Source organism: Bactrocera neohumeralis, chromosome 4 (assembly GCF_024586455.1).
Source record: "Bactrocera neohumeralis isolate Rockhampton chromosome 4, APGP_CSIRO_Bneo_wtdbg2-racon-allhic-juicebox.fasta_v2, whole genome shotgun sequence".
NCBI lineage: Eukaryota > Metazoa > Arthropoda > Insecta > Diptera > Tephritidae > Bactrocera > Bactrocera neohumeralis.
In genome coordinates this window covers 89638347-89664198 of record NC_065921.1, presented here as the reverse complement: position 1 = coordinate 89664198, position 25852 = coordinate 89638347, and the positions used below count along the sequence as shown (strand labels likewise).

General features: G+C 42.4%; 1 protein-coding gene across 2 annotated transcripts in view; it reads left to right on the top strand.

Annotated features, from left to right (window-relative positions):
* Positions 1–25852, top strand: part of LOC126754801 (low-density lipoprotein receptor-related protein 1) — an 84210-nt gene that overhangs the window by 52785 nt on the left and 5573 nt on the right. For both annotated transcript variants that reach the window (XM_050466929.1, XM_050466930.1), the window contains exons 2-22: positions 13404–13517; positions 13679–13804; positions 13875–13994; positions 14087–14332; positions 14391–14642; positions 14704–14863; positions 14925–15141; positions 15214–15397; positions 15508–15844; positions 15934–16131; positions 16213–16401; positions 16478–16675; positions 16743–17305; positions 17369–17492; positions 17589–19166; positions 19232–19409; positions 19472–19767; positions 19839–20194; positions 20251–20522; positions 20612–25386; positions 25448–25834. In XM_050466929.1, coding sequence (XP_050322886.1) covers positions 13404–13517; positions 13679–13804; positions 13875–13994; positions 14087–14332; positions 14391–14642; positions 14704–14863; positions 14925–15141; positions 15214–15397; positions 15508–15844; positions 15934–16131; positions 16213–16401; positions 16478–16675; positions 16743–17305; positions 17369–17492; positions 17589–19166; positions 19232–19409; positions 19472–19767; positions 19839–20194; positions 20251–20522; positions 20612–25386; positions 25448–25834 — 10870 coding nt within the window. The remainder of the gene's footprint in view (positions 1–13403; positions 13518–13678; positions 13805–13874; positions 13995–14086; positions 14333–14390; positions 14643–14703; positions 14864–14924; positions 15142–15213; positions 15398–15507; positions 15845–15933; positions 16132–16212; positions 16402–16477; positions 16676–16742; positions 17306–17368; positions 17493–17588; positions 19167–19231; positions 19410–19471; positions 19768–19838; positions 20195–20250; positions 20523–20611; positions 25387–25447; positions 25835–25852) is intronic.

The window sequence follows — 25852 nt, the reverse complement described above, 5'->3', positions numbered from 1 at the left end:
ATGAACCAAATATGTACCATTTTGGGCGACAACTTTTTGCCATTTTTCCGCAAGAGACATTATTACATCATTGTAAAAGTTTTCTGGTTTCTCGGCGAAAAACTCTGACAAGTAATTTTTACAGGCTTCTCTTGAAGCCAACTTTACTCCATTAAAGAAGTTCTGCATTGACCGAAATAAATAGTAGTACGATGGTGCAAGGTCAGGGCTATATGGTTGATGCAGCAAAACTTCCCAGCCAAGCTCTCCCAGTTTTTGTCGAGTCAGCAAAGATGTGTGTGGTCTAGCGTTGTCCTGATAAAAGACGAAGCCTTTTCTGTTGATCAAGTCTGACCGTTTTTTCCGATTGCTTGATTTAATCTCATCAGTTGTTGACATTAAAATGTAGAATCAATCGTTCGACCAGTCTGGAGCAGCTCATAGTGGATGATTCCTTTCCAATCTCAACAAACACTCAGCATAACCTTTCGAGGCGTCAATCCTGGCTTTAACCATTTGTTGAGCTTAACCACGCTTGGACCATGATCTTTTGCGCACATTATTGTCGTATTTGATCCACTTTTCGTTAGAGTGGTCTCCAAGAGCTGATGGTATGCTGGTCACCGATACATTTTTGTCCACTCTTCTAAGTGAGTTTATCTTGTGTAAAGTTTAAAAGCACTCTGTGGTCCCAGCATCGGAATGCATTTACTTCAATAAGTTTGTTGCACTTTCCCTTCCGTAATCTCACTTTCATGCGCAGCAACTTGTAAGAATTCACTTAATCGCGACAAGTGTTTGTCATCAACTTATGCGCCCCGGCAGCTGCGCTCCGCTCGCCTGCTAGCACCGTTATGTATGCGCAGCGGCAGCGGAAGCAAGCCAAGCATTCAAGCGTGCCACAAGTGTTGTGCCGACCGCAGCACTCACCGCCTTAACGCCACAACGTGTGGACGCACATGACAGGCGCTGAAGGATCAGACGAAAGGAGTCAAGCACAATGCGCACGCTTCCGCACAATCACCCACAGTCATGCGAATATAAACTAAATAAATAATGGCACTTGTAAATGTGTGAGTGTGAATGTTCAGAACTCGCATGTTGTGGATAGCTGCAACAACAACGCTTATCACTTGCTATATACGCTTATATATAGATTTTCGCGGCCATTGCTTTACGCCTGACACGTTGGTGACACGTCCCACGCCCATCACCGTCCATCATTGGCGGGAGACACGACACTTCCTTTGGCTTGTGCAGCGCTATATTAAAATCTCTTAACTTCGGACAAATATTTAGAAACCTCATTTGTATCTACAAACACATTTATCTATGCAGAAAGCGTTATCTTTAAAGGCAGTCGGCAGTTAACGGTTTATTTCGCCAACTTGGTGCTCCAACTCCTTTCGATTGCTACCCGAGAGCGTCTGCCGTTGGCACGTTCTGCTTCATCGCCAATCGAGGCTTCCTCGTAGTATCCGTCGCTGTGTGTTCACTGCTTTCCATCGTATGTCCTAGAGTTAAAGTTCCACGTCTTCCATGCTAATATAAATAAATAATAAAATGAACATGCGCGTGTGTGTGTTGTTTCCCTCAATTCCAATGCCCAAAGCCAACTATGCGTGTTGAGAACCCTTGCGCGTCGTGCTCCTCCGCTTCCGAGCCAGTGATGCAGTCAGTTTGACAATTTTCATTCGGTTATTATGAAGTTTGCATCACGTTCATCCCGCCGTTTTACCGCTAACATTGTCGCGCAAACATTCTCTGCAACGCAAGCATACGTACCTGGAGCTCCGAGAAGTATTCTCGTTGTTGCCATTTCAATAAGCACTAACTTTCTGCGTTACTTGACATGTTTGTGTCGCTGTGCAGGTGTCGGAGCGGAAGTCTGAAAGTCAAACTCATGTCATCCCGTTTATCCTTGCAGTTTTATGATTTTTTAAAGCTTCACTGTCAATCATTCGTTTTACTTATCCTCGAAAATCGCAATACAGAGTGTTTGTTTGAAGATATACAAGTCCTCGATTCAAACCCGGGTTTCCTATTTGATTCTCCTCCTACTATGAGCAATTATCATAGTAAGAACATGCACACTGAGTGTCTCCTACCTTAATAGAATGCTGACGCTGTTATGTCAGGTCGATTGTTTCTCAGGAGCCTCCGAGGAGGCTCAAATCGATTGCTTTACCCTTATGGCTATAACTTTAACTACGACATTGAGCTCATCTATTTGGAAGGCTGGTCTCTACCGAAACAGGACTACGAAGACAATTTTAAAAATATGAAATCAGTAAATTGTGCGACGACTGTTGTGTCCTTATTCACTGAGCCACAAGGTATTGGCTTGAAAGCCTGCCTGACCGAGGTAGACGCATTGCATTTTATTTAAAATTGTTGTCTCTCAACCTTCTGGACAGATGAAAAAAAACAGTCGTCGAAACATCCAGCAAAGTTTTGAGCAGTATTCAAATATATTACGTACGAGTATACAGGTCACCATGAGTAGGAGAATAGAAAGTCTTTGACCCTGACTTTGGTAATATCTTAGAAACATATCATTAGAGGAGAAGTATATGTAATCTTGCGGGAAGCTGGCTGTTAGCTGGCTCTATAAAAGAAAAGCAGACATGGTGCCTGGTCAGTGCTTAGGAGACTCTCCCGCCAGGATGTGGTTTGATTTGGAAGTCATAAGGTGTCCTCACGGTAAACTGGCTGCCCGCTGGCTCTATAAAAGAAAAACTGGCTCCGTGCCTGCCCAGTGCTTAGGAGGCTCTCGCGCCAAGATGTGATTTTATTTGAATCTGAACAATTTCTTCGAAGATTACATTTGTTCCTTAGACCCATGCCAAATTTCGCTAAGATATCTCGACAATTGAAAATGTTTCCTTATAAACTTGAATCTGACCACATGTATCTGAAAACTGTTTGAGTGGAAAATTGGCTCTATTAGGACCGTGTAACTCCGTCAAGCCAATTATAAGCGATGATTCGTTCCGATCCTTGTTGTCGAATGCATTTACCGACACTCTTACAGTTATGCTGTCATCATTCGAACTTACCGTTAGAATGTGTTTACATCGCATGACAGAAGTCAATTAAAAACTTCGGGTTTATTTGTTAACATAGAGCAGCAGTCCTACCACGTTGGCACTTGCCCTTCACTTCGTGTAAGCAGAATACGATGGAAAAATGTATTCGTGCAACAACTAAACGACACAGTGAACGACTGACTAACTGTCTGCCTGATAAAGTTGAAACTTGAACTGGAAACATTTAACACTCAATATTTCCCTTGGTTGCTTGTTGCACCACCCGCTTGTTGTTGTTGTTGGTCGTTGCATCAATTGACTCTAGAATGTAAATAGTATGTCTAAGGTAAACGAACTCGGTGCTGTTAGCCAAACCAAACTTACACACAACCACACACACACATGCACATACACTTAGCCAAAAGTAAATTTAAACAAACCAAAAGCAAAGTTAAAACCGCAACTATTCCCCTTGCTCGGCTATCAGCGCAAATATGAAAGGTAAAAAATGTGTGTGCGAATATGTTTGAATTGTGAGGCAATGAAATGAAATGGAACTGCAATCGAAACACCCAAACCGGAAGTGGAGTACACAAGTACCTGGCAATTGGCGCACACCCACACATGCATGCATATGTGTTGTATGTAAAGCGATATTTGTGCTTCGAGTAAATATGTATAGACATGTGTGCCTGCTCGTACAGGTTCGCATTCATAGGGCGACTTGTATAAAGGACATTCTGAAAAGCTAGCAAATTTCAAACGACAAAGATAAACCATAAACCGAACACTGCGCAGCAAATGAATTCGAAATGCCAGCAGAAAGCAAACAGCGCTGCAGCCACTCTGCTAATGTAGACGTGCCGTCATTGACATTGCCACAACACCACCAACAACAACAACAGTTAAATCGAAAAATCTTACCACATATGCACATTTGCTCAAACATAATTGAAGGCATAACAGGGTCATGACCTCATCTGCAGATGCGAGTACGCAACTTGCATTGTAGAAAGTTGGGCTTTCATTATGGAGCTTTGCTCAAAAAATTTAAAGCTCTATTTTAGTGCCATCTCCCTACGGTTTCTCATATGGCAGCTAGATTTCATTTCCATATCACAACGATTCCTTGAGTTGTATCAATGTTTAACACCCTTATTGAGGCATTAAACAAGTCTGTATTCTTACTAAGAACTGTGTGAACTTAATTTGTCTTATGAGCGGTTTGCTTGTGTGAAATGATGCGTTCGCTTTTTGGTTTTCATTATCACCAGAGTTCCATTAAAATCCTTAAGTTAGGTCCTTTGGTTTTGGTTCCTTTGATAACCTCTCAATTCTGCTTCACCTTCTAAGGTCAGTGGCAACGCAATTTTAATCTTTTGCCATCTAATTGCTCTATGTTCATTTCTGTATGTATATGTATGTTTACGAAAAGTATAGGGTGATTCATTCTGGGACAGGCCATTAACTAGTGTCATGTGGTGATAGTGCGTTTTTGGATATTTTCTTTCATCTGCCGAGAGGTTTTCGAATGACAAACTCACAATCTGGTACGAAGTGGTCAATAAGAGTAAAAGGTATTGAATGGGTCTTTGCGTAACATGTCCGCAAAATATAATAATACTCAACTGTGTTTGAAATGAGTCCCTAACGAACTTGCGCGCTCGTATTGCTCCATACACCGATATGTTCTCATCATTATTTAATGCCCTTGAAGTTTTCGCGATGAATGCTGCGCTGCTAGAGCATGTTAGCCAAAATGGCAGCCCATTCACAGTTATGTTCTTATTATAATTGTTGTTGGCGACAATCAACCAGTCGAACGTGAACAGGCAGCCAAACTGCCAAGCAACCGCGGCAGATCCAATGTAAGCATTAAAAAGCAGGAAGCAGAAAAGGCAAGAGGAAATGAAAAACAAATGTTGAAGCCGCGATGGAACTCGCAGCCCCATTCAAATGGAATTGAATGAAAGAGCAAACTAACAAAGGCGACCGTGGCAGCGACCACCAAATGATGGAATGGCAGAAGCGCCATGCGAATGAACTGCCAAAAAGGGGCGAACAAAAGCAACAAGCGGCATTTAGCATGTTCTAGGTCGTGAAGAGCGGTGTTGGCGATGGGCGTGGGCGGCGGGTAACGGCTTGTGCTAGGATACGATTCGGTTACGTTGGCGCTTGCTTGATGGCCGCAAGGACTACCTCAATAAATTCTAAAGCAAGCAAGGCACGTGTGTATACTGCACCCAGTCAGATACACACACATGCATCCATATACTGCATAGAAACCCGTTTACTCAACTCAAAGGATATGGAATTTGTGTGTTAGCACTCTTGCCGCTTTGTTTGTGTTTCGGTTCGAATATGTGAGTATTTCGCCTGTTGAAGTGGAAAGGAAATAAATAACATGGCCGGGTGGGAGTGGCGTGTGGCGTACGGACGTGCTGTTATTTCGGTGTTTGTTTGGTCACGGCTAGGTGTGGGTGGGGAAGACACATGCTTGTTCACGAGCGCATTTATTTTATATAGTTGCGCGTAGTTATAGGGAGCCAGTGCTCGACAAGCTGAAGTGTATAAAAATTAAAGTTGAAGCATTCTTTGCTGTTGTTGTGTTGAACGCAACGTAAGTAGTATATTAAGAAAGGGTGAATATTATTTGCAAGCAAATGTATTCTTTACATGTGAACAATGATTCGAAATATTTTTGATTTTACTTGCGAAAGTAGTTTGAAAGCTTTGGAATTTCTGGAATATGCCGTCACTGAATTAATACACCCTACAAAATTTTTCCCTTTCCGGAAAGCTGGCTTAATTATTTATACTAATACTATACTAAAGTGGATTATTTTGTTTTATTGTTGGAAGTTATGCCTATCTTTTCAGACTGTCGAGTCTTATGCATGTTTGAATACCTATTTTGTTTTTTCAGCCATTTGAGAGATTAGACGGTTACGGTGATTTTATCGATAAGTATATTTAACTAAATTACATGTATGGTGATTAAGGATGAGTTACTTAAATATTACACCTTTGTTTACATTTAGCCAAGTTCAGAATTTTAGTTTACATTTAGCCAAGTCCACAACCTTTGTTTACATTTAAGGTCGCTGACCCGTTTGTTGACATTTTATGAGGTCAATGACCCTTTTGTTTACATTTAGCTAAGACCATAGCCTTTGTTTATATTTAGCCAAGTCAACAAGCTTTGTTTACATTTTATGTCATTGACCCTTTTGTTTACATTTTATAGGGTCAATGACCCTTTTGTTTACATTATGAAGTCAATGTTCCGTTTGTTTACATTTTATGAGGTCAATGACCCTTTTGTTTCCATTTACCCATGTCCACAACCTTTATTAACATTTAGCCAAGTCAACAACCCTTGACATTTGTTACATTTTTTATTTATATTGTCTATAATCTGAGCAGGGTATATTATGTTTGATTGGATTCTGAAGTTAGAGTAAAAAAATACTTTATTATGACATCAAGGCAGTTTTCTTAATTGTCTTCTTACTTACAAACATATAGATAAATATATACGAACATGCACAGCAAACGAATGCGAATCTTTAAAATGTCAAAAGCAGTATAACCTGTGTCCATAAAGAATTTTCAAAACTTTTAGCAACCTCGGTTAGCGAGGCCAAAACACAGATTCACTCACCAACCAACAACATAAAACCGCAGAACCGCAGCCTGCATTAAGGTGACTACGAAAGCGGTCAGTGGTGGGCAGATGAACATAGAAGCGGGTAACGGTGCTATTTTGCCTGTGGCTGTTGATACTTTGTCGAAAACTATGATGGCTTTATGCATGCAGTGTTGAATTTCCTTAGCTTGAGCTTAATGTGAGAGTGTAAACGTCATTAAATTTAAAGTTTATATTTTTGACTTCGAGGCTATGGCGGCATTAAATTTTGAGTTCCCCATGGCTGCTGTCCGTTTTAGTAAGTGTATTGTGTAAAATGCGTAAGATCTGGGTTTCATCGTTCTTCTAACAGAAGTTACGTTTCGGCGGCTAAACTAAGAACTAAAAGTTCTTTAAAAAAACCATAAGGCAATCGGAGGCGGTTTAATATTTTTACGATATTTTTACGACCCTCAATTTGCGACTATTTGTGTCACCAATATACTCACACAGATCTGATAATATTTATGTATGTGTTCATATGAATTCGGGTCAAAATATTCAGTTTGAGAGTTTGCGGCGTCGGCTGCATTACTTAGCAACCAACTACATTTCAAGTTTCACACTCTAACAAAAAAAATATTTTTCTATTTAAAAGTTTGGGGTCATATCAGCGCTAATCCCTTTGGAAAATAATCAGCACATAATCAGGCATTTTTCTTTGATGTTTTGAATTGTGTCCTTTTAATCGCCGCAAATTACGAGCAGTTGCGACTTTTCTTAAGCTCTTTTCTTTAGTTTCTTAATTTTTATGTATTTTCCGTGGTGCTTCCAAAAGTTTCGCGACGCCGGTTGCTTCTCGCTACACAAAGTGCTGCCAGCTTTTGTTCTCATTGCGCAAACGATTTTGGTGAGCGGAGGGTCGGGTCGGTTCTTTTTTGTTTCCCATTGTTATTTTCTGCTTTTCAATATTTCTTCTTTTTTAAACTTTGCTGCTGCCTTTGAATTTTAAGGTGTTTATTGGCAGGGAATGCATACGTTTTTGTTTTTTTAATGAAAGAGTCTGAAATATTTTCCAGCTTTTAAAATAGTTGTTATGTTCACTTACTGCCTTAAAGTTGGTTTGTGCGCCTTTCTTACTTACAATAGAGGGGCAAATAATAAATGAAAGCGAAAATTTATGGCATAACGTGTTTGTGAGCTCAAGGAGCTTTCAGCTGTTTCTGCTTTAAACTCAAAAATATTACAATTTTTACAAATTGTTGGATTTTCAGTATGCAAATTGTTAAGCATATCGGAATTTTCCAAATATCAGTTCTCTATATGCACTTATGTATGTACATACATATGTACGTATGTATGTATGTGGGTGTGTAAGTCAGTGCGTATCAATAAGGAGCAAAAGCAAGAATTAACTTCCATAAAAATGAAATAAATGTAAGAATGTATTCAGAATAACAAAATTGAAGTAAATTCAAAAAAAAGAAAAAAAGCGCAAAACAAAAGACCTTATTCCGCTAACATGTGCGCTCGTAAAAATATAAATTTATGATGCTATTGCATAATACATAATTTCCAGTTATAACTGGGCGGGCGAAGCGGTGAAAGGGCGCAAGCTGACGATTGGGTTGTGAGAATGCCGGAGTGAAGCGTAGTGCTGGTTCCCGCACGTACACACACATATGCATTTTTACACACATATACATACATATATACACACATACACATGTATATTGAAATACATAAATATATCGGGTGATTTTTTAAGAGCTTGATAACTTTTTTTTAAAAAAAAACGCATAAAATCTGCAAAATCTCATCGGTTCTTTATTTGAAACGTTAGATTGGTTCATGACATTTACTTTTTGAAGATAATTTCATTTAAATGTTGACCGCGGCTGCGTCTTAGGTGGTCCATTCGGAAAGTCCAATTTTGGGCAACTTTTTCGAGCATTTCGGCCGGAATAGCCCGAATTTCTTCGGAAATGTTGTCTTCCAAAGCTGGAATAGTTGCTGGCTTATTTCTGTAGACTTTAGACTTGACGTAGCCCCACAAAAAATAGTCTAAAGGCGTTAAATCGCATGATCTTGGTGGCCAACTTACGGGTCCATTTCTTGAGATGAATTGTTCTCCGAAGTTTTCCCTCAAAATGGCCATAGAATCGCGAGCTGTGTGGCATGTAGCGCCATCTTGTTGAAACCACATGAGTCAACATTTAAATGAAATTATCTTCAAAAAGTAAATGTCATGAACCAATCTAACGTTTCAAATAAAGAACCGATGAGATTTTGCAAATTTTATGCGTTTTTTTTTAAAAAAAGTTATCAAGCTTAAAAAAATAAAATACATATATCAACTCACTCTTAAGCTTATGCATTCATTTATTCATATGTACATATGTACATATGTATGTGTGCGTGAGTGTGTTTTTGTGTGTATTGTCATAACCGCGCGTGTGCGAATATTATTTATACCATGCACTAGCAGCAGCCGAAAAATTCCTTTTGAACATTTTCGCAATAAAATCAAAATTTACTACCGTACACAAAATGAAATGTGCTACATGGCAACAACAACAAAAATAATATTCACAATAAGCAAATACAAAGCCAGTATATTGCAACATAAGTAAGTATGTATATATGGATATATCTCAATATATATGTACATACCCGAATATGACTTAGTTTTGTACGTAAAACACCTGCAGTTTTATTAATTTGAAGTGTGTTATAAAGCCTGCAACTGAAAAGACTTGTGACACTTCGACTGTGTAGCCCTGGTGCCATGCCCACTGCATACAGAAAACTCGTCTCTGTTTGAAGTGACACAATATATTAAGTACCTAATAATTAGAAATCTGATTTGCTTAAGTCTGTCATATCATATTATCATGGAAAGTGAAATACTATCAGAGCTAAAAGTTACTCATCCGCCATGTGCACCCGCCATGTCTGTGCTAAATCTGTGAATCACTGGAATCACGCGTCCAATTTAGCGCTTCAGTTATTTTTTTTTTCGTTCAAAGGCAATTATTTCACAATAAAGATGGTACTCGGTGGATACTTCCAAAAAATACTCTACATACATATGTATATGTAGTCCATTTCTCCACTCCGTATTCATCCTTAAGTTTCAACTCATAAATGTAAGTAAGCATCAGCGGCTTTTATTGGCAGCATTGAATCGCTTATCATGGATTTGAAATGCGTGCTCACCTTTTCAAGCTATCAAGTCCGTGCAGCCTCAATACGCTTCTCGATATTTGGGTACCACATGAAGTGTCTGTGAAAAATTTAATGCACCTAATTAACATCTGCGATTCTTTGCTGAAAGGAAATGAAATCGAACCATTTATAAAGTTGATCAAATACGAAAATAACATGCGAAAAAGATCATGGTTCAAGCGTGGGGAGGCGCAACAAATGATCGCAAACCCTAGATTGACGCCTCGAAAGGTTATACTGAGTGTTTGGTGGGATTTCATTCTACATTTTACTGTCAACAACAGATGAGATTGAAGCAAGCAATCGAAAAAACGGCCAGAACTGATCAACAGAGAGGGCTTCGTCTTCCATTAGGACAACGCTAGACGACACACATCTTTGATGACTCGGCAAAAGCTGGGAGAGCTTGGCTGGGAAGTTTTGATGCATTCACTATATAGCCCTGACCTTGCGCCATCGGACTACCGTTTGTTTCGGTAAATGCAGAACTCCCTTAAAGGAGTAAAGCTGGCTTCAAGAGAAGTCTGTGAAAATTACTTGTCAGAGTTTTTCACCGAGAAACCAGAAAACTTTTACAATGATGTAATAATGTCTCTTGCGGAAAAATGGCAAAAAGTTGTCGACCAAAATGGTACATATGTATGTGTATGTGGTTCATTAAATTTCACTATAAAAAAAAAAAAAAAATAAGTTGAAGTTTACTTAGAAATACGAAACAACTTTTTCGACTACCCAATATGTGGATTCCAGTTCCTACTGGGAAATTCTTCCCGAAAATATCGGTCAACCTGCTCGACATACTATTAAAATTCGAAAAAAAATTCCTGGCCTTGATGCTTGAGAGAGTTTTGCGAGACTCTAAAATGTTCGATTACACCCGAACTTAGCTCTTTCTTACTTGTTCAATTTACTATTTAAGCTAAGTTTCGTTCATTTAATGCAACTTAATTTCTTGTCAATGCAATTCATCTTTTTCGAAATATTTTGAGCTGCAACGAAAAGGAGCATATTTATTCATTTGCGCGGCGTCTCGAACGCATTCATTCATTATTTGTTCATTCAGTTTGCGCTAGCTGCATAACAACGATGACAACAACAATAATAACAACACAATAATCAGTCAACGCGGTCTGATCTAGTTTGCTAGTGTGTTGTTGTTGCTATTACTGTTGTTCTTGCTATTATTGTTCTTGTTGCTTTTGTTTGTCGTTCTGCCACAATGGCCTTCTTTCATTAGCGTCAGCGCTGTCGTGTCGAATTTATGCGCATTTCATGCACATTCGCATTCAGCCAGCAGTTGCAGCATTGAGCTTTCGAAGCGCAACGGCACTCGTTCCCCAACAACTCGCCTCCAATTGCTTGCGCTCATTAATTATGATTATTGATTCGTTTCCACATGAATGAATGGGGATAATTATTAAATTCCCATCATTGGCGCAAAGTCAGCACTGCTTGACTGTGTGTGTGTGTGTGTATGTGTCTCTGTTTGTATATTGGGTACAAAACACAATAAAAACAATGTCCATTATGTCTGCAATAAAAGTCGCCACCGCCATCGCTGCGCAGTTTCAGCTCCACTTCACACTCGCCGCGAAGCAGGCAAAGCAAGCGAACAAAGCATTTCACACATTTGGCGGCAAATGCGGCACATCACTCTCGCGCTGCGCTCCGCTGTCGCTGGCTCCATGTCATTGACCATACCGGCAACATTAATTAAATACTACACACGTATTTCTTGTATTCCGAGCATGTGTGTGTGTATGCATGTAGCAGAGCAACAACAACAACAATGCGGCAACCGTTGTCAACGTCACAACAGCGTTGTTGTTGTGGTCCGCGTGCGCCTAACAATATCTAGTAATTTGTTAGCAATTTGGCTACCGCGCATTCAAATGGACGGACATACCTGCCGCCGAATTCATCGTAGACAGCAAACAATGTGCTAATGGCCAAATTCGCGGTGTGTGTGTGTGTTCGTATATGGCAAGCGCTGAAATAATCGTTTTGAAAAGTGTTGACAACAACAACAATAATGGCAGTTTCAATACCCGCTTGTGCCATATTAATTTATGACTTTGCACGAAATTTTTATTGCCACCCGTTCGATTTTGTTTGTTGTATTCAACATCGAATATATGTATGTATGCGCCATCCAGCTCACAGCTGCTCTTAAACACGCGCCAAAATAGATTTGATTGTTTTCGCTGAACACGTACACACATATACATACATATGTAGGTGAATTTAAATAAAATAAAACATGTATGTACATTAGAGCGGGTCGATTTACAGGGAGCCAAAACAAAATGAGGAAATCATTAATACGGGGAGTGTTCTACGAATCGTTCGGTACAGCTTTGAGGTGAAGTATGTACGTGAACTAGTCCCTCAGTTTCTGAGATATCCAACTGAAATTTTGCACACGTCCTTTTCTCTCTAAGAAGCTGCCATTTGTCGGAACCGCCAATATCGAATCACTGTCATATCAACGGAACGATCGGAATCAAGTGCTTGTATGGATTTGTCCGGAAAGTAATAGGACTGAGTCGATTTAAAAAAATTTATTGAACCAATCGTTACCATTCAAAATAGGCTCCTTCTGCGTCGATGCAGCGCTGCCAGTTTGATTTCCAGACATTGAAAGCCGAAGTATATGCTGCTTGGATCCCCTCTGTAGTCTCAAAATGCTTGCTTTTCATCGGTCTTTTCAGACAAGAAAGCAAAAAAAGTCCGGGGGCCACATCTCTTGAGGACTTACACGTAAAACTTGGCGTTGACAATTTGTCTAGGAGGAACAAATTCATGGTGGACGATGCCTTTGATGTCAAAAAATACAATGAGCATCGTTTTCATTTTGGATTTGCTCATTCATCACCGACCTCTTCCCGGCCTTCCAAAAAGGCTTGGTGCCACCGAAGCACATCACTTCTTGCTAAAGCAACATCTGGGTAATGCTGCTTGATCATATCAAACGTCTCTGTCGCAGATTTACCGAGTTTCACACAGAATTTAATCGCGTACCTCTGTTCTAACGAACGCTGCATTTTCGGCTTGCACCACTCACAGAAACACGTCGCGTGAAAAGGAACGCGTTCTACCGAATCCAGTCGGCTCGCGCACGCTCCGAAGTACAGTCGCGGTGGAAGAAAATCAGTCCTATTACTTTTCGCACAAACCCTGTATCTTTACGAAATTTGGCATGGGTTATTGTCTAATGAAATATTGTAATCATCGAGGCGCAAACCATCTAAGCATTGACCAGGCACTACGTCGGCCTCGCTTACATAGGTCAACTGCCATCAGCTATAGTGCTCAGTTCGAACCACTATGGCGCATAGCCGCCATACAAATGGAACGATCTCTTTTATGCTATAAGAAATAAGTCTGTTAAGGATATTATTGCTTCAGTGCAAACGAAGCTAACTTTTGTCTTGTTAATACTTTTTTAAACTCGTTTAGTTTTTCTTTTTTTTTTAAGTACAAATTTTTTGTTTCTTTAAATACAGTAAATTATTTTTACGTTTTTTTTCATTTTGTAGGCACCTGCCCATCCACCTACTTTACTTGCACTGATGGCGGTTGCATCCCTATGCGCTGGAAATGCGACTCTAAGAACGATTGTGCCGACGGCTCTGATGAACCGAGTGAATGTGGTGAGTTTTGGAAGATCGGATGTGTTGTAATTTTGAGGCTTTGGAGTGTAAAGGCGGGTCTAAATAGTCCTGTCTGTTTTCCGCTTTTTATAAATCTTCCTTAGAAACTGAAAATTCTTTCCGTTGAGCAAATTTTAACCTCCTTTGTTCTAAAATTGCAGTGAACGCCTCCAAATGCAATGAGGGCCAATTTCAATGCACACATTCTCGCAAATGCATACCCAACAATTGGGTGTGTGACAGCGAATATGACTGCGGCGAATTCGATACATCCGATGAGACAAATTGTGAGCATCGTTGATATTTGTCATAAAGATATCAAAATATTTAATTTCTTAATATCTCAACTAAAAATAGGTCACAGCGATGAACAGAAATGCCTGCCATACCAGAGCGAGTGCAACAACGGTGTGTGTCTGGAGATATCCCGCTTCTGCGATGGCACCTGGGATTGCGACAGTGACGAGCTGAAGTGTGGTAAGTTGGCGAATGCTGAAAAACACGAAATCAGAAACAAAAGTGTGGTGTAAATAACAAGCAGCTGTGCTCTCGCTCTCTAACCTTTCCAGATAAACAGGATGCAGAATGTGCGCATCTCAATTGCTCCTTCAATTGCAAGTTGACCTCGCGCGAGGGTGCCACTTGCTATTGTCCGCCGGGTCAGGTGGCCGTCAATGGCACCCAGTGCGCGGATTTCGACGAGTGTGGCGTGGAGGGCACCTGCGACCAGTTGTGCCGCAACACGCCTGGGTCGTTTGAGTGCAGCTGTGTGTCGGGCTATTCGAGGCAAAAGAATCGTTGCTTAGCAATAAATGGTAACAAAACAAAAGCAGCAATTTTCAGGTTTTAATTCTTGAGATTTTTTGTCCACAGTGCCGCCTAGTGAAAACGCTTCGCTCGTATTTTTTACGCAAACTGATATGCGGAGGGTCGACAGCAATGGGCAGCTGCAGGACCATTTTGTGTCCGGCGAGGTGTCTGCCATTGAGATATGGCATCGCAATCGAACGGTATGTGCTATGTACTCCAGCGCTTGGACGACGGTGAGCATGCGCTGTCATCGCATCGATGATCTGAATGCCAATTGGCTAATGCCGTTGCCGGAGATGGTCGCCAGCATGCATTGTAAGTACCATTTGCATGTCTTGTCAACATATGCCAGTATTAACATTTTACTCATATGCAGCCATTGATAAGTTATTATTGGACTGGATATCGGGTAACTGGTATTTTCTCAACAATGAGCTGAGCGTCGTGTTTATGTGCACGAATTCTATGCAATACTGCAACCTACTGCTGGAGGATGTAATGAATCCCTCGTCATTGGTTTTGGATCCCACCAAAGGGTATGCAATATTTTGTGCGGTTTCATTATATGTCCATATATATATATCTCTCGCTTTACAGTTATCTGTTTTTTACCGAATGGAGTCCCAGTTTGTCTCGCGTCACGCTCGACGGACGCAATCGCACCATTTTGGTTTCCACACAGATTTACTACCCCAGTCGCATGACATTGGATTTACCCAATGAACACATTTACTGGATAGACATCTATAAGGATTTTATAGAGCGCGTCGATTACGAGGGCCGTAACCGTTGGGCCATGAAGAAAACCGCAGACGTGAGTAGTGCTTTGAACATTAAGTTCTATCTCGCAAAATTGCTTACCTGATTCCCTCTCCCATTTATGCAGACTCACGTGGTACTGAAATCGCTGCACGCCGTGGAAGTGTTTGAGAACACCGTTTACATAGCGCCTTGGGTTGATACAGTTATTGTGAAAATCAACAAATTCACACTAAAAGCTGAGGAAATCGTGAAGGACGCAGAGAGACCGTATGATTTTCGTGTATTCCATCGGCAAAAGCAGCCCGAAGGTAAATTTCTATTCTGAGTAAACATTTTTCAAAGCAGTTCAAAATACCGAGCTTTTCAATTTACTATTTCGATTTCACTTCGAAACTTCGTTGGTCGTTATTCTAACCAGTGGCGCATCAATGTCGCGATAACAACGGCGATTGCAGTCAAATTTGTGTGCCGTTATGGACGAAGAATTTCGCCACCGCCCAATGCCAGTGTACCGCCGGCTATAAATTACGCAACCGCACGGACTGCATACAGCTTAACAATAACAAATTTCTGCTCTACGCCAAGGAACGTTTGTCCAGCATCACCGGTGTCTCGTTGAATGTGATGGAGGTGCAACAGTTGCTCAAACGAAACGAGCACACCGACGCCATTGTGCCGCTATATAATGTAACCAGACCGCTGAGTATCGACATTAACGTGCGTGATAAATTGATATATTTCGTTGTGATGAAAGCGTGAGTATTGTTGTGCCCCTCTAGCGGTCCAATGCTGTTGGTGTGAGGGCCACATACGAAAATTGCTAAATCGTTTGCTTCACTTCCAGCTCGAGTTATGCCCTCTACAGCCACTCCATTGTAAGCGGAAAACGCACAGTGCTGGCCAATGGCAGCGGCAGCTCCTCGATCTTGGCCTACGATTGGATCGCGCAACACATGTACTGGGGTGAGGGGAATTCATTGCGTGTGGCGCCTACCAAAAATATGAGTAACATTTTCACATTGCCGCTAGGCGAAATGCCCATGTGAGTGGACATGTTGCATGACTGCTACTCCTTGCTTACAAATAAAGAATTATTGTGTATTTTCATATTTTGCCTAAGCAGCTCTTTGGTGCTTCATCCCGCCGAAGGCATGCTGTATTTTACCGCTTGGATAGGCGATGCGAAGGGGAAAATCTATAGCGCGTGGCTCGATGGTACGCACAGAAAGGTGCTTGCTGAGAGTGTGAAGGATATGCCCATGTCGTGGCCACTCAGCTTGAGCATCGATCGCAGAGGCAAAAAAATATATTGGTATGTTTGTATGTTCCACTAACATCGTATATGTGTGTATATATGCAACTAATTCGGTTTTCGAACTCAAAATCAGGTGTGACGTGAAAACGAACAGCATAGAACGAATGAATGTGGATGGAACGCAACGTACTTTACTCTTTAAAGACGCCGAATATCAACCCATATCGGTGGCGTTTCATAACGGCGTTGTTTTCTGGGCGGATAAGAAGAAAGGAACTATACACCGATTCACCGTGAACTCGCACACCGTTAAGACAGCAGCGAAGGGAAGGTAAATACGAAAAGATAACAACGCAATTATGCATAAGTATGTATAAACATTTTTAAACTCCACTCAGTCAAATGGTCGTGCATCTTTTGGAACGTGGCGATACCACACACCTTAAAGTTTACGACGCCGACAGCCAGCCAGCCACGGTTGCTTTGAACGCATGTGCCACATCAAATTGCCCTGGTATTTGTTTGAACACTCCACAAGGTCCCGTCTGCCGTTGCCCGGATAATTTCACGCTCAACGCCAATGGCCTGCAGTGCATTCCCCAAATGTTGTTAAGTGAGCCGACGGACAACTGCACTTCGGGCTTTCAGTGCATTAAATCGAAGCAATGCGTAAATACGAAGGACGTGTGCGATGGATTTGACGATTGCAATGATGGCAGTGATGAGAGCAGCGAACCGAATGGACCGTGTAATATCAATAAATGTGACTTGAGTTTGCATTTTGTCTGCAATAATCGTTGCTATCAACGCGCGCTGCTATGTAGTTCCATTGTGTACTGCAAAGATGGCACCGATCAGCAGAATTGTGAGACACACACTTGCAATAGCAACGAATTTACTTGCGCTAAAAGCGGAAAGTGCATCCAGTTGTCGTGGGTAAATGACGGCGTGGCAGATTGTGGTGAGTATATTGAGTTTAAACCGAAAAGTCTCTTGGTTGATGGGCGTGTACTTCACAAAATAGGTCCAGATGACTCTTCGGACGAGATGACAGACTTTGATTTAGAAGAAAAGTGTCCAGAATTCGATTGCAAAAATGGCAAGTGCCGACCATTTTCCGACGTTTGTGACGGCATAGATCAGTGCGGGTAAGGTTTTCTACTACAATACGGCTATATGTTATGGCTCCGTATAAATGTTGTAAACATTCTCTCAACTGGCGTTTCTTCTTCAATCCGCTGCAGCGATAATTCTGACGAGCGTGGTTGCGAGTTTGAGTGTGGACGCGATGAGCACTACTGTGTACCCATTGGCTGTTATGGGGAACTGCACATGTGCGACGGCATACAAGACTGTGTTGACTTTAGTGACGAAGCCAATTGCAATGAAACAAAGAGTGACAATCATCCAATCGATTTGGGCGACGTACATGCCTGTGGCAGTAAGGAGTTCGGTTGTACAGATCCGTTTGAGTGCATCCCGGAATTTTTACGCTGTGATGGTATTCCACACTGTTTCGACAAGTCAGATGAACTCAATTGCACATCATTGAATGCTTCCCGCGCCGATTTCAATGAGACAATATTTTCATGCGAGGCACCCGATCGCCTCTGTGCTGTGTCGAATAAATGCATTAGTGTTCATCAGCTGTGTGACGGCAATATCGACTGTGAAGACACGACCGATGAAGGATTTTTTTGTGCCGACAAAATGTGCGACAAGACGAACGAGTGCTCGCACTATTGTCACAACGCGCCAGAGGGCTTCGTGTGTTCGTGTCCGCCACACATGTTCCTGCAACCAAATAGGCGTCGCTGCAGCATGCAGCATGCGTGTGAACATTGGGACACTTGCTCGCAAATTTGCGAAACTGTCAGCAAAGTATATGAATGCAAATGCCACGAAGGCTATGATTTGGAATACGATCGCTTTAGTTGTAAGAGCACCGCTGTAGATGAACCCTATGTTATATTCACGAATCGCCAAGAGATACGTGGAGTCAATTTGAGAAAGTCAGTGGTGAGCAACTTCTATACGTCGCTCCGTAATACGATAGCTTTGGACTTTCTATACAACAACGAGTCGGTACAGATTTTTTGGACAGATGTGATTGATGACAAAATATATCGCGGTTATTTGGTGGGCGAAAGTTTGCGTAAAGTGGAGGCGGTGGTGCATTCAGGCTTGTCCACCACTGAAGGTTTGGCAGTAGATTGGATCGGCATGAATCTGTATTGGGTCGATTCGAATTTGGATCAGATAGAGGTAGCTAAGTTAAATGGTAGCTTTCGGCGTACTTTGGTTGCCGGAGCGATGGAGAGTCCACGCGCTATCGCATTGGATCCACGTGAAGGTCTTCTTTTCTGGACTGATTGGGATGACAACTTTCCTCGTATCGAACGTTGTTCGATGGCAGGTGAATATCGGCGCACTATATCCACTACGTCTCAAGTGTCAGCTGGTTGGCCAAATGGTCTGACATTGGATTACACACAGAAACGTGTGTATTGGGTGGATGCTAAGTCGGACTCAATATCAACCATCAAGTATGACGGTTCGGATCATCATTTGGTGGTGCGTGATAAGGACATATTATCGCACCCCTTCGCAATATCTGTATTTGAAAACTACGTGTACTGGACGGATTGGCGGACAACATCTGTAATAAGAGCCAACAAGTGGAACGGTTCGAATATACAGGTAATACAACGTACACAGACCCAGCCCTTTGGTATACAAGTGCTGCATTCAAGTCGACAACCGAGGGGTGAGAATCCCTGTGGTACTAACAACGGCGGTTGTTCGCATTTGTGTTTGCTGACGTAAGTAATATATTATTAATGCATTTCTGTCAATTTGCTATAATTTATCACTCGTTTTCGTTCAGCGTTAAAAAAGGTTACAAATGCGAATGTCCGCACATAATGCGATTGGATCCTGCAGACCATCGCACTTGCGTACCCAATGAACAGGTGCTGCTCTTTATAATGGGGGACGAGATACGCGGTATTGATTTGATGCAGCCTAACCATCACACCATACCCACCATACGGCAATCACCACAGGCAAATTATAAACAAAATTAGAAAAAATAAAAACAAATTTTATGGAGATTACAATCTTGCAGGTACTTGCGCCACAACGCATTGACTTTACCGTCGACGACAGCCGGATTTATTGGTCTGACATACAACTGAATGAAATCAAAACGGCTGGCATTTCAAATGGACTCATCGATACCATCATCAACACTGACATACACAAACCGTATGGATTCGCCATTGATTGGATAGCACGTCACATGTACTTTTCGACCGGCAAAACGAAGTGCCAGATACTGGCGAGCAATTTGAAGGGAGAGTTCGTTACAGAAATACACAGAGATCTCAATTTGGTGGAGAGCATTGCTTTGGATCCAGCAAAGTAAGTTAGTCGGCACATTATTAAAAAGAAAAAACCGTTATTACAGCGTATTGAATGTTTGTGTTTTTTAGGGGAAAGATGTATTGGATACACTCCGAACGAGACTCAGAACTGTGGCTAATTGAGCAGAGCAACTTAGATGGCTCTTCGCGCAGCGTTGTTTTCCAATACAACAAGACTTTGTTGAGCTTGACGATGGACTTTGATTCACAGCGTTTGTATTACGTCTACGACAATTCCGGCATTGCATACTACGATATAGTGCGAAAGATAATGGTAGAAACATTGCAATCAAGTGAAATTATGACCATAAGCTCTGTGACGGTTTATAATGGCTCCATATATTTTCCCGAAAATATACAAAGTGCCATAATGAGTTGTGGAAAAGACTCTTGTCACAACATGACCAGTGTGCGCACAAACACAAGTGAGTCCACAATTTTGCCTCCAACTACAGAATATACATTTGATTTTTTATTGCAGAAAGTATACAATCACTGAAGATGTTTTACTCGGAGGCACAAACCGGCACGAATACCTGTGCAGGCCCACAACGAGGTGGTTGCGAACATCTTTGCTTGGCTATATCATCTACAGAGCATGTCTGTCGATGTGCTATTGGTTATGATGTACTCAATATAAAAACTAGCCACTGTCTTGGAAAATCTGAATTCATATTCTATTCAAACCACGAACTCAAAGGAATTGAACTTTACGATCCCAGCACACCAGACACACAGCTTGAAGAGAAACCAGTGAGTAAACAACTACCCACTCACGATTCTTAAAAACATAATATGTACAAAAATTCAAAAATCTTCCCCAACTTGATTTCGTTTTTCAGGCCCTAGGTCCGATTTCTCGAATTTCTCTGGCCACATATATTGACTACGATGTGGATAAGGACTATTTGTATTGGGGGGATAGTGAACGTGGTACGATCTCACGTATAAAACGAGATGGTACACAGCGATTTGATCTACTACCTGCCATCGACACCACTGACCCTAAACAGCAAGATTGGTTAGGCGGAATCGCTGTGGACTGGGTGGCTGGGAATATCTACTGGAGCGATATGAAGCGAAATCTAATTGAGGTTGCTCGGCTGGACGGCTCCCACCGCCATGTGGTTGTCTCCAGTGTGGAAACACCGACGGCATTAGCTGTTGATCCTGTTCAGGGCTTACTATTCTATGTGGGTAGCGGTATTATTGGCCGAACGGGGCTAGATGGCAGCCAATCATTTATACTGGTTAATCAAACTGGCACAGTTAGCAATCTTATTTTGGACATTGATGCTACCAAAGTATATTGGTGCGACAGTGGTTCGAATAGCATCATGAAGGTGGACTATGATGGTAACCTGAAGACGCCACTACTCAATCACAGCCTTGACAATCCTGTGGCGCTAGCTAAAATTGACGACTACCTGTACTGGGCGGACAATAACAACAATAAGGGCAGCATAAAAGTCGCTCCGCTGTCGAATTTATCTGATTTTAAGGAAATACTCAAATCGGAGGGGAATGCACTAAAAGATTTAAAGATTTTCTCTCGGCGTGTGCAGAAAGGTACAAATATGTGCGCAGAAAATAATGGAGGTTGCGAGCAATTGTGTCTATTCAACGGCACTAGCGCTATATGTGCTTGCTCTCACAGCCGAGTAGCAGCGGATGGTTCTTCCTGTGAGCCATATGATAACTTTTTACTGTTTTCGTATCGCAGCACAATCGAGAGTATTCATATGACAGATCATACGAACAAAAATGGACCAATTCATGCGGTGCATAACACAACATTTATGCGAAATGTTATAGCTTTAAGTTACGATTACGAGAACAGCGTCATATTCTACTCGGATGTGCAGATGAGCACAATTAATTCGGTACAATTTAATGGCAGTAGAAATCAGGTATTGGTAAGCCATCAAGGACGCGTCGAAGGCCTCACTTACGACATCGTGAATAAGATGCTCTTTTGGACCTCGAATAATGATGCGTCTATACGTAGTTTGGAGCTGGACCATGTTAGTGAGAATGCTGATAACAATACGCAGTTTGTGAAACGAATATTGATGTTGAATTCTAATGATAAACCACGTGGCATTGCAGTAGAGCCTTGCATGGGCATGATTTATTGGACGAATTGGAACGAAGAGACCCCTTCCATTCAACGCGCGTACGTTACCGGTTATGGTATCGAGTCCATAATACGTACGGACGTAAAAATGCCGAATGCGCTAACGCTAGATTTCGATGAGCATAAGTTGTACTGGGCCGATGCACGTCTTGATAAAATCGAGCGTGCTAACTACGACGGTACACATCGTACTGTGCTGGCGCATTCCACACCAAAGCATGCTTTTTCAATGGCCGTTTATGGCGACTTGCTCTTCTGGACGGATTGGGTGCTACATGCCGTTGTACGCGCAAGCAAATACTCAGGCGCGGATGTGGTCTTCTTGAGAGAGAATATCGATCGACCGATGGGAATTATCGCGGTGCAAAACACCACTATCAATTGCGACTCGAATCAATGCAAGATATTAAACGGTGGATGCGAAGATGTGTGCATACTAAGTAAGAATGGAACGGCTAGTTGTCAGTGCTCAAGAGGCACTTTGGCACCGGATGGACGCCGCTGTTTACTTTTGCCAAATATGAACTGTGATAAGAATCAATTCTCATGTGTATCGGGCGAATGTATTCCCTTAGAGTTGACGTGCGACAATATTACACATTGCCTCGATGGTTCGGACGAGCGCCGCAGTTACTGTATACTAAGAGAGTGTCCAGCACGTTTCTTTATGTGCAATAATCATCGCTGTATACCGCAGAATCAAACATGTGACGGCATACAACAATGTGGTGATGGCTCAGATGAGTCGGAGCTGGTTTGTAAGTGTGAACCCGACAAGTTTCGTTGCAATAGTGGAGAGTGCATCTCCATGCGGTTCGTTTGTGATAATGTACGCGACTGTAAGGATTTTAGCGATGAGAAACACTGTCCGCCGCGAGAATGTCCCAGTGGGGATGTGCTATTTCAGCACTGTGCTAACTCAACGGCCTGCTTCATGCCTTCTTGGCGATGTGATGGCGACAATGACTGTCCGGACGGTAGTGACGAATTGAATTGCGAAAATGTGCATAAGGTGGCCTGTGGACCTGGTCAGTTTCAATGTCCTAATGGGTTGTGCATAAATGAGAAATGGCGTTGTGATGGTGAAAACGACTGCAAAGATATCAAGGGCGGGTTAAGTGCCGATGAGATTGGTTGCAAGACGCAGTGCCGTAAGAATGAGTTCCATTGTGGCAATACATGTATACCAAGTAGTTGGCAATGCGATGGCAAACCGGATTGTGAGGATGGTTCGGACGAGGGTGCACAGTGCCCGAATAGAGCTTGTCGACCACATTTCTTCCAATGCAAATCGTCTGGCCGTTGTATACCACAGAAATGGGTATGCGATGGTGAACATGATTGCCCAGCACCAGGTAGCGAAGATGAGGGTAAGCATTGTGCAACCGGATCGGTACCACAGGAAATCGATTGCTTGTCACCGTCGTTTCTCTGTTCGAATGGCATGTGCTTGGAGCGTCAATATGTTTGTGATGGGGACCACGATTGTCCTGAAGGAGATGATGAGTATGACAATTGCGAACCGTTCCTGCAAGCGCAAATCTGTGACAATGGAACAGAGTTCCAATGCCACGACTTGCAATGTATTTCCAAAAATCTTACATGCGATACAAAACCCGACTGTGCGGATGGCTCCGACGAAGATGCACAGCTTTGCGCCCACTCACATAACTTGTGTCAAGGACCCGATGACTTCCGTTGTAGTAATGGCGCCTGCATTTCCACAGATTTACTGTGTGACGGGCGAAACGATTGTGCCGATTTCACAGATGAGGAACTCTGCAATGTAGACGAATGTGCTATTCCCGATCTGTGCGAGCACAAATGTGTGGATAAAGTTATTGGTTTTGAATGTCAATGCAACCCCGGTTACAAGCTGCTTGCTTCCAATCAACATTTATGTGACGATATAGATGAGTGTGCTGAGCAACATCCTTGCTCGCAGATCTGTATAAACACATACGGCTCTTACAAGTGTTTGTGCGGCAAGGGCTATGAATTGGTGGACCACAACACATGTAAAGCCACAAGCAACGAGACCGTGAAGTTCATTTTTGCTAATCGCTACTATATTCGTCAAGTGGACATGCGCGGTAATGGCTCCATACTCATTCACCAGTTGTCTAACGTGGTCGCCTTGGACTTCGATTGGGAGACGAAGTGTCTTTATTGGTCGGATGTGACGTCAACAGTGGGTATGATAAAGCGATATTGCCCTGCTGAAAACAAAACAAGCACGTTACACCAAGCGATGGTGAAGAATCCAGATGGCTTGGCCGTAGATTGGGTAGGTAAAAATTTGTATTGGTGCGACAAAGGTTTAGATACGATCGAAGTCTCAAAATTAGATGGTAAATATCGTCGTGTACTAATCAATGAAAATTTACGTGAACCACGTGGTGTTGCATTGGATCCCTTCAATCGTCACATATTCTGGTCAGATTGGGGCGATAATCCACACATTGGCAAAGCCGGCATGGACGGATCTAACCCGCGTATGATAATAAGAGAGAACTTGGGTTGGCCGAATGCGCTCACCATTTCCTTTGAAACGAATGAACTTTTTTGGGGAGATGCGCGTGAAGACACGATTTCTGTATCCGACTTAGATGGTAAAAATGTACGGCTATTGCTAGCGCGCAGTATTAATCCACAATTAAACTTGCACCACATTTTCGCCATCGCTGTGTGGGAGGATAAAATATACTGGTCCGATTGGGAGACCAAATCAATTGAATATTGTAACAAGTATAACGGGCAAAATTGCTCCACGCTTGTGACTATCATTCATCGGCCAATGGATCTACGAGTCTACCATCCATACAGGCAGCAGCAGCCATCAACACCCAATCCTTGCCTAACAGCCGGTTGCTCTACTCTGTGTTTGCTATCACCGGAAGCGCCACACTATAAGTGCGCCTGTCCGAACAATTTCGTATTGGGCGAAGATGGCAAATCATGTCACGCCAATTGTACAGCGGCTCACTTTGAATGTGCGAATACATATAAGTGCATTCCTTTCTACTGGAAGTGCGACACGCAAGACGACTGTGGCGATGGCAGCGACGAACCAGTCACTTGCCCGGCATTCCATTGCGATCCAGGACAGTACCAATGCGACAATAAGAAATGCATTTACCCTTCAGCTATTTGTGATAACGTCAATAACTGTGGTGATGGTTCGGATGAGCGTAATTGTGAGAAATTCACTTGCTTCGAGAATTACATGAAATGCGAGGCGTCGACGAACACGAGCGCATTCTGTATAAGCAATGGAAAGAAATGCGATGGTGTAAACGACTGCCCGAATGGAGAGGACGAGACTGGTTGTACACCTCTCGTCTGCAATAAAGAGCAGTTTCAGTGTGGTAATAATCGTTGTGTGCCATATGTGTGGGTATGCGATGGAGACACCGATTGTGCGGACAAATCGGACGAGGAAGGTTGTGACTTGGTTACATGTGAGCCAAGCGATTTTCAGTAAGTCTAAAAATACCGGCAAACCCGACTACTTGACATTTGTATAATTTTTGCTTTTCAGATGTAATTCAGGTCGCTGCATACCGATGGCTTGGCGTTGTGACGGCGAGAATGACTGTCCAAATGGCGAGGATGAACCACCCACCTGTCATTCGTCGAAGGAGAGTTGCGATCCCACCTACTTCAAGTGCAATAACTCGAAATGCATACCTGGACGTTGGCGCTGCGATTATGAGAACGACTGTGGCGACGGTAGCGATGAGTTGAACTGTCAAATGCGCAACTGCTCTGAAAGTGAATTCCGTTGCGGCACTGGAAAGTGCATAAAGCACGACTATCGCTGCGACGGTGAGATCCATTGCGATGACAGCAGCGATGAGATCAACTGCAACATTACATGCAAGGTGAACCAGTTCAAATGCGCCGCATTTAATACTTGCATAAATAAGTAGGTGCCTCTGCAGTT